This window comes from Bombus huntii, chromosome 14 (assembly GCF_024542735.1).
Source record: "Bombus huntii isolate Logan2020A chromosome 14, iyBomHunt1.1, whole genome shotgun sequence".
In the NCBI taxonomy this organism is placed as follows: domain Eukaryota; kingdom Metazoa; phylum Arthropoda; class Insecta; order Hymenoptera; family Apidae; genus Bombus; species Bombus huntii.
The window spans coordinates 137806-151594 of record NC_066251.1 but is presented as its reverse complement, the minus strand read 5'-3'; the positions used below and the strand labels follow the sequence as shown (position 1 = coordinate 151594).

Here is a 13789-nt window from a genome sequence, read left to right as displayed (position 1 = left end):
CGTTCGAAACGTTCAGTCGATGGGCAATTCCCAAGCTCGTGACATGAATCGATTCGAATGGTGCAAATGCAAACCGTTCGTCGAGCGTTTCAAGCTCGAGAAATCACTCGGTAGATCGTAGGTTGTATTTTGCGAAACACAGTTCTACGTCGAACTTCAAGCGATTATCCGGCTGAAACCGGATAGGTTTTCTTTGTTTTTTAGTTACGTTTCTTTGGTTTTATTTTGGCAGGATCGTTATTTCGAGGAACGAAACAGCGACGAGATTCACGAGATGTCGAACATAGCAGTATGTACGAGTTCACGTGTACGGCAGCGTGTATTGCGAAAACAGCCGCGAGTAAGGAGGCGTGTGAATCACGTGAACGACGAGAGAGATTCGTCGCGTCTATTGTATGGTGCAGCCGGTGTACCCAATGCACCGTATACGCAAGTATTGCATTGGTCTATCTTTGGGGAGTCGGGTGTAGAAGGGATGCACGCGGAACGACCGAATGTCTCGAAACGAAACAATTCGAAAGACATATGGGGAAGGGGAAAGGTTCGCGGTCTTTAACCCATTTCCTCAGGGTCGTCGTCTCGCCTTCTCGCCTTCTCGCCTTTTCGCCTTCTCGCCTTCTCGCCTTCTCGCCTTCTCGCCTTCTCGCCTTCTCGCCTTCTCGGTGGAATCGGTCGGTGTACGTTCGTTCCACTTGATCATATAAAATAGTAAATGACACCATGGATCTTATCTTGGCCGTTTTGTTGATTTATTGCCACGTGACATTTCTTTTTCTTTATTACGCCATCGTCATAATTGAATAACATATTTTTGCAGTTTTAATCAACGGAAGAAAACACGTAGATTGCTTCAAGTGCAGATACTTTTTTCCGTGTAGATGATAGAACCGTAGAATAGGTAAAAACGCGAGTAAAGAATGTGTCGCAAACATGCCAATTGTGAAACGTAATATCTTTGATCGAATAGTTATTAAATGATATTTCGCTAGACCACACAGATAATAATAATAATTATTATTATTAAGAGATTCGATATTTTATCGTATGTGCCGATCCAAGTTCCGTGTTATATCAGTTACTTGTCAACGGTCGACTCACTGCTATATACATATACTATACATATACTTGTGCTATGTATCTTTACGCTAAAATGCTAGACGTTTAAAGCAATTAATCGTTATTGCATATTCTTGACGTTTCTCTGCAACTACTAGTCGATTCGATAGCATCGGCAAATGCTGCATCGTCTGTGCGTCATGCGTTGCTCAACGTGTCGAATGCGAACATTTTCAGTAACTCGACGCCAGCATTAATTTCGTCCGAATCAATACCATTTACTTCAATGAGGATCAAGCACTGCACACAGCGGTTGAGATTGATATATAGTCGTCGAGATGTTTCCAGACGACCAACAACATGCTGGATAAATGTTTGACGGTCGTTAGGTGTAAGACCAACATTGTTTTGTTTTGCGAAAATATTTGTTAACGCTAGTTAATACTACTAATAACGTAGTGATAAGATTATCTGTAATGCAAAATCCAATATTGCCAGCAGTAGTAACAACTGGCCAATGATATTACTGGATCAGAAATATTTTGGGCCAAAGAAGACAACTTATACGTGATCATAGATATATTAAGTTGGTAATGAAATTTAGTTTTTCCATTTCTAAGAATTAATTATCGTTGGTATAGTTTCTATCGTTAGTTGTTTTTTGTTTTCAAACACGATCACGAGAATTTGCAACGAGCGTTTGTAATTTAGAATCGTTTCTCGAGTTCAACTATTCACTTGACCTAACTTCATTGCCGCTAAATGTACCTTTGTATTAGATGGCATGGCATAGCATGGCATGGCATGGAGTCGCGAAAGCTTCGCGCCAATTTATCCGTTTCTCTTTCTTTCTCTCGTTCAAACCGCAATTTATGTACATATAAATACTATATATATATATATTATATTCAATATTATATTATATTTATTTTATATATAATACTATATATATATATATATATATATATATATATATATATATATATATATATATATATATATATATATATATATATATGTAACATATTTTTTACATGAAAGATCACGCTTTCTCTTAATAAATTACTTTCTAACTCAACACGATGCGTTCGTATTTAATTATCTTAGATGAGGTTACGGTACGGTACGGATTTTATCATAAATATATGGCAATTTGGCATAAAAAAATAAATTTACCATCAAAACTACATACGATCCTTATATAATTACTATAACATTCAAATATACCTACAAAATTTATATATACCTATTAAAGTTTCAAATATTTAATCGTATTTGACGTACGCAATTTCAAGTTTCGCGGCTTAAGCAGATTAGATTACCGTCGGTAAAGTAGCCAACGGTGGTTCTTGCGCTAACAAGACAAGTAGTGCGTTCCGTTTTATAGTTACAAACCAAAATGGCTGTCGTGAGTAGGCTTTTGCTTGCGACTAATCGAAAATTATTTCATACGAACGAGTTATTGGGAAAGTTACTACGGAAAAACAACAATTATGCGTTGCAAAACCAAGGTGATGAAGATAATTATGTTTCGTTCTGTAGATAGAACAGTGTATATCGAAGGAGTAGTAGTGTTTTGTTACGCAACAAATTTTCCCACGAACGCGAACACTGTGCCTGTTTACAGAGTTGTTCTTACGAGAATTAAACGTGACCAACGATGACTGCTGGAAAAATAATCAACTTGTTTCAAATAGTCAACTTTGTTGACGAATGTTCAAAAACTGAAAATTTAATAACTTTTAGGAGTGGTAAGACGCATGTCGGATCATCGTGTTATGGAAGTAACTGCAAGTCGATGGCAATGGCACAAAACTAAAGATTGGCTGCATTTTTACGTCTTTATGGGCGTTATACCTGCTGGTTTGCTCATCTTTTATTGCAACGTATTTATAGGGCCAGCCACCTTAGAACCAATACCAGAAGGATATATTCCAAAGCAATGGGAATACTACAGGGTAAGACAGCGTTGAAAAAACACTTCTAAATACGTATTACAGGCAAATTTGTTAGCGTAAAACCAATGCTTTTTCTACAGCATCCGATTACAAGATTTCTTTCGAGATATATGTTCCCAAACACACAAATGGAATATGAAAAATTTCTTCACAAAGCCAAGGTAGCTGCAAACAAGAGACAATTGCACATGTTAAAAATAAAAATACTTGAACAGCTACAGGACTACGAGGACTATAGATATTGGAGCTTTAAAGATGGTTCTGTGAAAGAAATAATAGCTTTAAAGCAAGCTATAGATAATAGAGAACTCGATGCATAATACATCGTAAGTAACGTAAAATTATTATAAACTAGAAGGAAAATCGATCTTACAGAGAAAATTCAATAAAAATAACGAAAGACGATCAACTTGTAATCGATTTAGTCAAATGGTTGTTTTAAGCACGTTTAAGTTTTGTAGAGCGTATAGGATTTTGTAATTTAACAGTGATAATATAAATAGTGTACGATATACAGAATTTCTCTGTCGCTTATTTAACACTGTCTTTCTCATTTTTGTGTCATTTCCGACATTTATCTATTTATTTGTTTGTATCGATTATCTATTCGATGTATCGAACGAACGTAGACGTCACGAACCATCGCTACTCTGTCGTTGACGCTAAATCTCTGTGTTGCGCAATAACAGTTACGCGATTCGTTTGATTTATTATGCGAGCTCCATCTTATCACGGACGAGGCACAGAACCCCGTTCCTGGTATATTCGTCTCCGATCTTATTACGTATATCTGCTATCGGCAACCCATCGCTTTTGTTTGCTTTCCGCGCGAAAAGGATAGATGTCGCCACAAACTTTTCTCATTGTCCAACTACGAATGTATATGCATGTGCACACATGCGTAGTAGTGTGGCGAACAGTGGCGAAATTCGAAATCAAAATTCCCATCTTTTTTTAAATAAACTTATTGAAGTTTATTCGCTTATCAGATTAAACGAGATTAAACTCGGTGGAAGAATTAGGTTTAATGAAAAATTGCATTTGACAAAATGTCGCGAGATTTGTACACTCGGACAGCTTGGCGCTCTACTTGCTTGGAATGAAACGGTAAGACGGGGCTTAGACAACGTACGATTATCGTCATACGATAGATTAAAACTCCATTCGGAGAATGTCAGGTGTTTAGCGATTAACACGTGAATTTGAAACAAGCGAGTAATTCCAAATACAGTAATTCCAGATTCTGTCGCATCGATAGGTTACGAGGATACGAAGCGTTCTTTAAGACACTTTAATCCGCTCTCGCTAACGTACGATAGAAATTTTACATTACTTACGATTAGAAATTACAGCAAGCAAGCAAGCAAGCACATTTCTCTTGCTACTCTTTCGATAGGTGATTCCTTTCTTTCATTTCTTTCATTTCAGAGTTGGACTCTAAGAAATCGAGCATCGATTAACACGTGAATTTTTCAGTTTATCGTTTATTCGAGAAATTACATCGCTGTTTGCGTAACTAGTTTTCAAAGTGAATTCGAGTAAGCGTACGCACCTATGTATATCTATAATCAGGCTTTTTCTTATTTCTATTCTCTATTTTCATCCAAATTAAAACCAAACTTGTATTCATCCCTTACGAACGTACGCGAACAAACATCTTTATATTGGCACCGCACAGCGAATATAAGAAAAATCTGATTCTACTACCTACTTAAACGCTAAAACCTACTTAAACAGCATGTATAAACAGGAGCAAAGGATTGTTTTTATCACAGAGATGGTCCGTTTATCGGTAACGTTCTTGTTATAGGTACCGATATTATTCCCCTCGATCGTACTTGTACCTGCTTTTTAAATAACTAGTCATGCAAATTAATGAAATCAGCATCGCGTCGGTAAAGTGGGAAATTTTATTTCCGGTCGCCAGCCGCAGGTGTTTGTTTTTTCCGCGAGTAAAGTGCTAGTAAGTAAAAAGACGCTACCGGTGGTGAATCGGTCGTCACGAACCACCGACTCTGCGATTATCCTAGCGGCAAGCTAATGATACGGACAGACACAGGCCGGTGCCAACTCAATCGTCATAGTTAGTGGTCATTGCCAAGGTTGGATCCCGATATCTTGCATAATACCTCGGCGTTCTCTTCTACGGTGCGATGCGATGCGATGCGATGCGATGCGATGCGATGCGATGCGATGCGATGCGATGCGATGCGATGCGATGCGATACGATACGATGCGATGCGACGCGACGGAAGGAAGACTGGTCGCCAACGACTTGGCACGTGCATACGCGATATCTACGCTTCGAGCCGTTTCCTCGCGCGAATCCATCTTCAATTATGCCTGCGAGTCTTCGTTTCCCCTTTTCTGTTTTTTTTTTTTTTTTTTTCTCTCTCCCCCGTGTCGATTACCCGCGTTTCACGCGACGCTCGCTCGTTATGTAATTCCTAGGGTTCTATACCTATAGTAGAACGGTATACGCCGAGGAGATACACGGAATCTCGAATAGTTGGAATCTGTATCGTACGTTATCGTGGCCGATAATTGCTATTTTATTTGATTTAAGAGATTTACTTTACAATTATAATACCTACCTTGCTATCCAGTCATCTACTCCTTCGCTTCGCGAAGTCGATTAATCGCTTACTCGCTTAACCCATGCTACTCCCTAACTATCGCTACTTTCTTACTATCTTACCTAATCCTATCTTTGCTCTTGTTCGTCTTTCCCATTCTTCCCTAGTCTTTTCTCAGTTTCCGTTACCGTCTCCTCGCTGTATTTTTCCGGGCTGCCTGCTATCGTTAGTCCATCTACTCCCCCCACGCTATCCGTATCGTACGTGCGGCGACAAATTTGAATTTACCTTCGATTCCATAAAATTTCCGTAAAAATTACGTACGCTTACCGTACGACTGGTTCAACGTTGCGTGCATGTACTGTGCATGTTATGCATTTCGAATTGCATATTGCTCGACACTATCCTCGTCCGATGGATAATGGAAGGTAATTAATATCTAAATGCGAAGCGTTTACCTGCCACGAGCAAAACATTTTAAAAGTGCCGAGTAATTTGACACGTTTAATCGTTTTTGTTCATTACGGATCTATCTATCGGTATAAAGAGGAAAAGAAACAACGCGATGCCACGCAACTTGCGTTTTACCAGTTTAACGATTCATCGTGATCAGTGGTTGCGGTATGTCCCGGTAGTAAGACGTTGAGATAAAATAATAAGAATTATCCGAGCTTCGATATATTAAAATCAATCTGAATTAATTTGGAATAGCATCGTCAACATTCGGACACGGTCTAAAATAGATTTCTGCGACAAGTTGGGAGACCTATTAATTAGTTGGTTAGACTAGGTGTAAAAAAAATTGCAGCTGGTCGTAATTCCGAAAAGAAAGAGAAATGGCGAAAGTTGGCTTCTACAACTGTTTTTTAATGTACGTTTATGTATTTATAAAGGAAACCTTAAAGAATGGATTTTGAAAATTTACGTCGGTTACATCTTATACGCGTTGGAAATATTATCGTGTTAATTTCGTTAAAATCTGATGAAAATCGTAATTTTTCATCACTTTCGGCTTATAATTGTATGCGATAAATCTTGAGATTCTTACATCCTTCTGTTTCCGCATCGATCGATCTCGACGAATGTCTCGGCATCGTTCAGCGCGCATGGTACAACAACCGATCTACGAATTTACGAAACGTATCGTTTCAATTTTCATTACACGGGCTGAACAGATAAAAGCGTTAAAAGAGTTGTAAAAGGTGACTTTTCGCGATTCTCTTTCGTTAAATTACAATTTTCTGGAAAATTTGTTTACGCGTCATCCAGTAAACTAATTCGTGTAACGCGTCGCAACAGCTCGAGTCGTTGAATGGAATTTCAACAAATTTTTAATCAAATGCGAGTGACTGTGTCTCGCACATGCGTATCGCAGGATCGTTCGATGTCGAATTCAGATTCAGTGTAGCACACGCGCAAGCTTCGTCAACCGTAATCAACATCCTAACGAAGCCAATTTAATTTATGCGTAATCCGTTGAATAGAATGTGTAAATGAAAAAAAGTCGGCTCTATTGCATCATGTTATTAACAAGATCCGAGTGTTTGCTAACTTGTTGCTCGTAATAAACGTTACGATGGTCATGGTTTAACGAGGATGCAATAATTATACAATAATGATAATTAAATAATTACGTAACCGCATTAGGAAACAGGTTCATGAAAAATTTGTACATGCATGGAGAATCGGAAACGATAAATTACGTTAACGCGGGTATATAATACAAGTATAACGCAGGTTTATCAATATTTATAGAGTATCGCTTGTATACATGCGGAAAGAGTGAAAAAAATGCTTGCTAAAAAATCGGTTTTTTTTTTTCGGCCAGCTCGTTTCAATCCGATCGAGATATACGTATAACGTAGACGTATTAGCAGACGGCGTAATTTACCATCAGATTTTATTAATCGCTAGGTTTCGTGCTAGAAATAAAAGGAGAAAACGAGCCAACACCTATCGACGAATACCAGCACAACCAGTCGTTTACTTTGAATTATTCGCGATGGATAAATTCCATGTTATCGATTTGTTTGCAATTTCTGTGAAACTCTGTTAAGCGGAACGTTTCTGTCGAATTTCTCATCGATGTGTGACTTTGGTAACTCCGATCAAGCAGCACCTAAATTACTCTTTCCATGTACGGTGAACGGTAAGTACGTAACCATGCCGCGTTTAATTATAAGATACACGGAAATGGCTAATTATTTAAAAAATAAAAAATAAAACATCTATCTATAAACTATCGTGTGGCACTAACGATTATGTGGCAGGTTGTAATCTTACCGATATAGTTAGAACGCTTCTATCATCGGTGTAGTCATCAGGGTTGCGCAATAATACCAAACGAAACCTGATACGTTGTCCGTTTTCCGGAAATTCCTCTCATCTTTTCCTTCCTCTTTCTTCTCTCCCTCTTCTTTTTTCTTTTTCTTTTTTCCATTTCAGTTTAACACTTTTTCAGCCTCGATACCGAACCGATGGTTATCGAGTTAATGGTCGTGTTAACAGGATCGCGTAACGAACACGCTTCGTTTCGTCACGTGAGAAAACAGCGTTGGCGTTCTCTAAATCGAAATTTATCGTGTTGCGTAGAAAAGACGGAATCGCGAATTCGGCGACGACTAGTGCTAGGTAAAAAGGGTAAGATTATCTCGTCGTTGTCTTCGTAATGTTCGTTAAGAGGACGGAAGAGAGGGATAAGAGGAAGAGGGGCTAAGAAAAAACAGAACGCGTCGGCCGCTCTCTAATTTCAATCTGCTCGCTTCAACGCCCCGGCATTACGAATTGTCGGTGGAAAATGATATCGCCGATTAAAAGGACGTCCTCGGCGGTTACGTCGCGATTTACTCCGTGCCTTGGCCCCTCAGAAACCAGGTGGTGAATTCGCCACGGACTGATTATCCGATCGTTTTACGCCCACAAATCAAAAGCTATCACAGTCTGTCTCTGTGCATCGATTCTTATGCTGCCAACGGCCACGATATCGCATCCCGTTTTAGGATTCTTGGATTCTAGGATCGAACGACCATCGACCATATATCGTGCCGATATATTCGTGTTACACCCACGACTGTTTCAATCTCTGTCACGATCTTCAAATCGTTTCGTTCTGTTTTCGATTTTGTTTGAACCAATTTTAGCCCTCTCGAAATGAATTTTTCTCGAACAGTGACCCGATACCCGCAGTCATACGATAATACGGTGTGGCAGACTCGTTGTCGGTCAAATCTGAGATTACGCGGTTCTACGTAGTCCCATTTCAGAAATCTGAGAGAAATCCCATCGATCTCGAGTAGCTGTCATTCGGAAAGTTAGCCTCGTATTAAACGTCGTATCTAGTCTCGATCAAAAGGATCGAGAGAATCTGCGCCATAAGATTACAGACATTCTTTTAACCATAGAAAAACGATTGAAAGGATGCGGAGCAGCTGCAAAGTACCTTTGTCTTTTTCTTTATTCGCGCTTATAATCTAGCTGGTAACGGCTATTTTATAGGTATATTTGTAATATAGGTCACTTTAGTCGTTTCAAGTCGGACCAACGTTATTGTCAATATTTAAGGTTCCCAGCGGCGTTGTTTCCGCGGAAACGTTTGCCGTTAGCGGCAACGCTTCTGCTCGTATCGATGAAATTCTTCCAGTTAGATCGACGATGCGGCTGAATCGGCGATCGTGAAATTGCGACGAGTTCCTACGACCGCGATACAGTCCATTGTTCGAATTGTTTCGTATTACGTCGATATTACGCGATATCATTTTGCACGCGAAAAATCGATCCACGGTCGGCTTCTCCATCGTTTCCTCGGAGCCGTCTCCGTGTCGCGCGTTTCTAGCTCTCTATACAACGTTATCGCAATCGTCGTCGTCGTCATCGTCGTCGTCGTCGAACGTCGACCAATTACCTTATACTTGTCTATACTTGTGCCATAATTAACAACTAGAGGATAAATTAACGAGCAACCGATCTACCAGTTGTAAGAGAAGATCTCGTAAAAGGTTCGCCGAATCCGATGCAAGGAAATAATGGCAGTCGCACGCGTCACCTAATTAAGCTAACGTAATAATACAACAGCGTTATCGACTCTTGCGTTTTCCTATGTTTTCCTGCTTTCTTGCAATATAGCATTATCGACCTGTTGAACGATTTATATATTTCGTAGCCTGCTAGTCCATAGATAATCGTCTTTCGTCCCGTCGTAAATTTACGAGACAAACAACTTTTTGTTATCGCATTCACCAGCTATCGGGCAACAGCGAGTGCCGTAGTTACTTCTCCCTCTCTATCCTCCTTTTTCTTTTACCGATCGAAATTTCTTCTCCTGCCGTTCACTATCTGCTTATCTGAATTAATTGTCGTCGTTTACGCGTCGTACGTGGCAGCATTGGTTGAAACATCGATTACGATACAAGAACGTATGCTGTCTATTTTCGATCGTTCTAAGATCCAGAGATTCTCGATTTAACAACGGTAGTGCGTTTCACGCTGTTTGCGAGAAAAAATGCGACTAGATTTGTAAGCGTCAATGAAGAGAGAGAGAGAGAGAGAGAGAGAGAGAGAGAGAGAGAGAGAGACGGGGGGGGGGGGGGAGAATGAAAGAAAAGAATCTTGTTAGCAATGTAAGGTCAATCGTAATCGGAAACGGAAGGCTTCGGAGGGCTGCCGCTTGGATTTACATAAAAGCCATTCGTCATGGAGATAGCGGCTTCCTGAGTCAAACAGGTCCTTGGACTTGTTTCCTGGTTTAATACAGTCGCGTTAATACAGTCCAACTTTCGTTCATTCGCACAGTGGTCGATCAATGGCAAGGTCTCCGAGGGGAAGCAAGTGTCTGCTCGAAGAAAACATCGGCTCCCGATACGTATGTACTTGCAGCGATCCAGTATTTCAATCTTCCATACAAACAGGGTACGACGAGCGATACGAGGGCTCTCTCGGTCTTACGTAATTTCGCGTTTGAAATTTAATTAGCGCGACCGTACGAAACGTTCTTCTAAATAAATTTGTCTACATTTATTTTGCTTTTACTCGCACGGCTTTTTACATTTTTCCTCGGCAATTTTACATTGAACGAATACGAATGGCAACTGTATCGATATCGATACTGTATCGATATTCTTGCATCTGCCAATGGCTCAGAACGGAAGAGAACCGATCGATGTAACGAAATCAACATCGTCAACGATCGTTCAGTTACGGTTTTCCGATTTTTCGCACGGAGAATTGTAGGTCGATTAACACGATTAAACGATCAATAAGAAGAGATGGTGACGATAGAGATATTCTTGATTCGTCTTATCTCATGGAAAAGAAGCTAAAGTTGAGTTAAGTGGCGCGGCGTGTGTCGTTTAACCGATAAAATTTCTTTCCGATATATTTTGTTATATATAGCTTTGATAGTCGGAAAGTTGTCGTCGATCGTCATCGGGATGCACCAAACGGTAAAAAGTAAAGGGAACGCGGATTTGCAGCCGGTGACGAAACAACGAATAACTGACAATGAGCAATCGTTTGTAGAAGAAAGGTATGTCGTGCAAAGTATTAAAGGAAAAAGAATGCTTAAAAAAGTAAGCTACGAGTTGATAAAAAAAGGACAGTGACGAACAGAATTTATCGGTCGGTTGTTTACAGTGCGATTAGAACGGCGAGCAATTCTGCATACGTTCGAAAAATGTTCGTATACGTATAGTATAGGTAAATAATATGGCAGGCCGGCATTTCATGAATTCTAAATAAAGCGAACCAGCAAACTATGCACCCTCGTGTCCCATCCTTTCATCGAACGCGCAACGACCGGAAAACATCGATCAGCCGACACAACCAACTTAATCGTAATAATCCGATGCGATGGTTCTTCGTGTAACGTGCATCAAATTTACAGATTTATCGAATAATATCCGGCGCTTTAGTTACGAACGGATGATTCTTTCGCTCATCGTCGAATCTGCGACCGTCGTAGCATACGCTAAATGTTAGTCAGAGAAATATAAATAAGCGAATAATAGACGATTACTAATCGCAAAGTGTTGAACGCAAAGAACTTGCAAAAGAATTTGAAATTGAGACAAAACGATGCGAAGATAGCGATAAATAACGACAAACATCTCAGATTAGATTAATAGAGGAGCGTGCGTTATAGCGATAGCGGGTACAATGATCCAGAAGTAATTGCTAAATCGACGATACTTTTTCAACGTGTCAACGTGTTTTTGCTTCTCCTTCTTCCCCTCTTCCTCTACCTTGCTTCTTTACCTTCTTTGCCTTTTAAACACGCGTAAACGTACAGCTGCTGCGTTTTACGCGTGTTTAAAAGACCAAAGAAACCTAAACATTGGAACATATTATCCCTTGCTACGGCACTCTTGTCCACTCATCTATCGTCCACGATCTTTGGCGATTGAGAAATAGCACTGGTTCGCTTATATAACGAGAAGCTGGAAATAAGACTGTATGCAGGATGCGATTATTCGAACACGTGCTTCCAACGCGTCAACTATCCACAAAAATGACATGTCATTTCGTCGCACACAATATACGAGCAATGTTGCAAAGTTAATCCGTAAAGAATCGACGTAAAGAAAAGGAAAGAATGGACGGTCTTTGAGAATTTTAAACGTTTATCTACCATCTAGATAGCTTGCATTCCCAATCGGGATTTACATACGTTATAGACTACAGAGGTTTCTCGCGTTCATCGATCACTTTCGTTCAAGGTAAGACGACAGTGCTTCGCTTTCCTTTACAATTCGATCCGCGAAAATGAATCAGTGCGTGGGTTAATCGAGATCTATAAAGAGAAGCAGAGAGAGAGAGAGAGAGAGAGAGAGATTTGGGATCGATGGATCAAAATGTACCAGTCGCTTGTAAAACACAAGTACACAACGACGAAACCATCAGAGTCTGAGTTACTATTTCACGGATATAAGCACTCTCGTTCCCATGACACGACATTTATCGAGATTCATCGGCGGCTCGAGAGGCAAGATTTTTAGGTCAGACAGAATTCTCCTTGGAAAAATCGAGTTCGAAGGCCCTGGCGATCATATAACGCTCGACTGATGAAAAAGTGATTCAAAGAAACACCGATCGTAAAGGGATAACAAGTGGTCGATAAAGAAAAGGATACTTGCAGACCTCGACTGCGTGTATTGCACCCCGTGCCCCGTGCCCCGTGCCCCGTGCCCCGTGCTTCGTGCTCCTTACGGTGCAACAGTGCAGCGCAGCGCAGTGCAGTGCAGTGCGGTGCGCACGATGATGTCTCTCGTAACGGCGGTCATCATATCAAGATAAATACCATATTTAACACCTTGCTTTTTCCAACGTATCCAAATCGAAATATCGGAAACATATTTGTCGAGGCCAACAACTGCAAGCAGCCAATAACGCAACGATGCGACGATTCCATGTTTAATTAGCAATAATTCCCGCACCATATGGAACCATATGAAACCATATGGAACCATATGGAACCATATGGAACCATATGGAATATAAATATACCAGCGCTCTAATTATTTACCGTAAAGTTGAAATAATCGCGATAAACTGCTCTATTTATTACCGTGCTAATGAAATTTCAAAATGTTTCCTACGACGCGTTCGAATAAACGGTAAAATATTTAATATAAGCGGTAAAAATTAGTATGCTGCTATTACAATAATATACATTATTTGCTTTCTTGCTTCTTTAATTATGACAATCTACCTGTATAATTAGATATATTTAGTCGGTCACTCGCATACAGCCGACTGTTTCTCGATAATAGAAACGTTCGTTGAAAAATTGCGCGGTACAAAAACGGTGAAAAATATCGCTGCTATACGATTTACATCGCGTCGACGAGCAACGAATTTTTTCTCCAGCAAGCTCGTTCGTCGTCTCTCGAATATCGACTACACAGCTAGCATGCGAACCTGTTGCACGTTACGCGCCTTCTTATTAAACGCAACCGTTGACGCTTACAGTCGTCAGGAACATGGAGCCTTTTGTCGCGAACGCGCAATATAATTGCAGCTTTTACTGGCAAACGCGTGGACAGTACGTAACCCGATCATGGTCTCGAATCTCGCGGATCAAAGACTCGATTGTATCGCGAGTTTCGTTAGACGCAGTTTTAGTCGAGATAAGGTTCGTCCGTCACAGCGAGCAGTATCGTATTCGCGGGACAACTCCGCTAAAGCAGCGAGCCACTGAACAAGTAA

General features: G+C 40.2%; 2 protein-coding genes and 1 long non-coding RNA gene across 7 annotated transcripts in view; 2 read left to right on the top strand and 1 right to left on the bottom strand.

Annotated features, from left to right (window-relative positions):
- LOC126873508 (facilitated trehalose transporter Tret1-like) overlaps window positions 1-13789 on the top strand; it is a 35235-nt gene that overhangs the window by 14608 nt on the left and 6838 nt on the right. The window contains exons 1-2 of one of the 5 annotated variants that reach the window (XM_050634449.1): window positions 7627-7739; window positions 10379-10495. The exons of 2 other annotated variants lie outside the window; for them this stretch is intronic. In XM_050634449.1, the coding sequence (XP_050490406.1) occupies window positions 7726-7739; window positions 10379-10495 (131 nt within the window). In that variant the 5' untranslated portion in view covers window positions 7627-7725. 2 more of the 5 variants (XM_050634451.1, XM_050634455.1) reach the window with 2 other exon arrangements.
- LOC126873519 (NADH dehydrogenase [ubiquinone] 1 beta subcomplex subunit 5, mitochondrial) lies at window positions 2401-3533 on the top strand. The gene is made up of 3 exons (XM_050634492.1): window positions 2401-2567; window positions 2803-3014; window positions 3095-3533. The coding sequence occupies exons 1-3, from the start codon at window positions 2456-2458 to the stop codon at window positions 3332-3334; spliced, it is 564 nt and encodes a 187-aa protein (XP_050490449.1). The 5' UTR covers window positions 2401-2455; the 3' UTR covers window positions 3335-3533.
- On the bottom strand, window positions 3335-6818 carry LOC126873523 (uncharacterized). Its single transcript, XR_007692442.1, has 2 exons — window positions 6671-6818; window positions 3335-6633 (listed from the first exon to the last, which is right to left on the bottom strand). It is a non-coding gene; the product is annotated as an uncharacterized LOC126873523 (long non-coding RNA).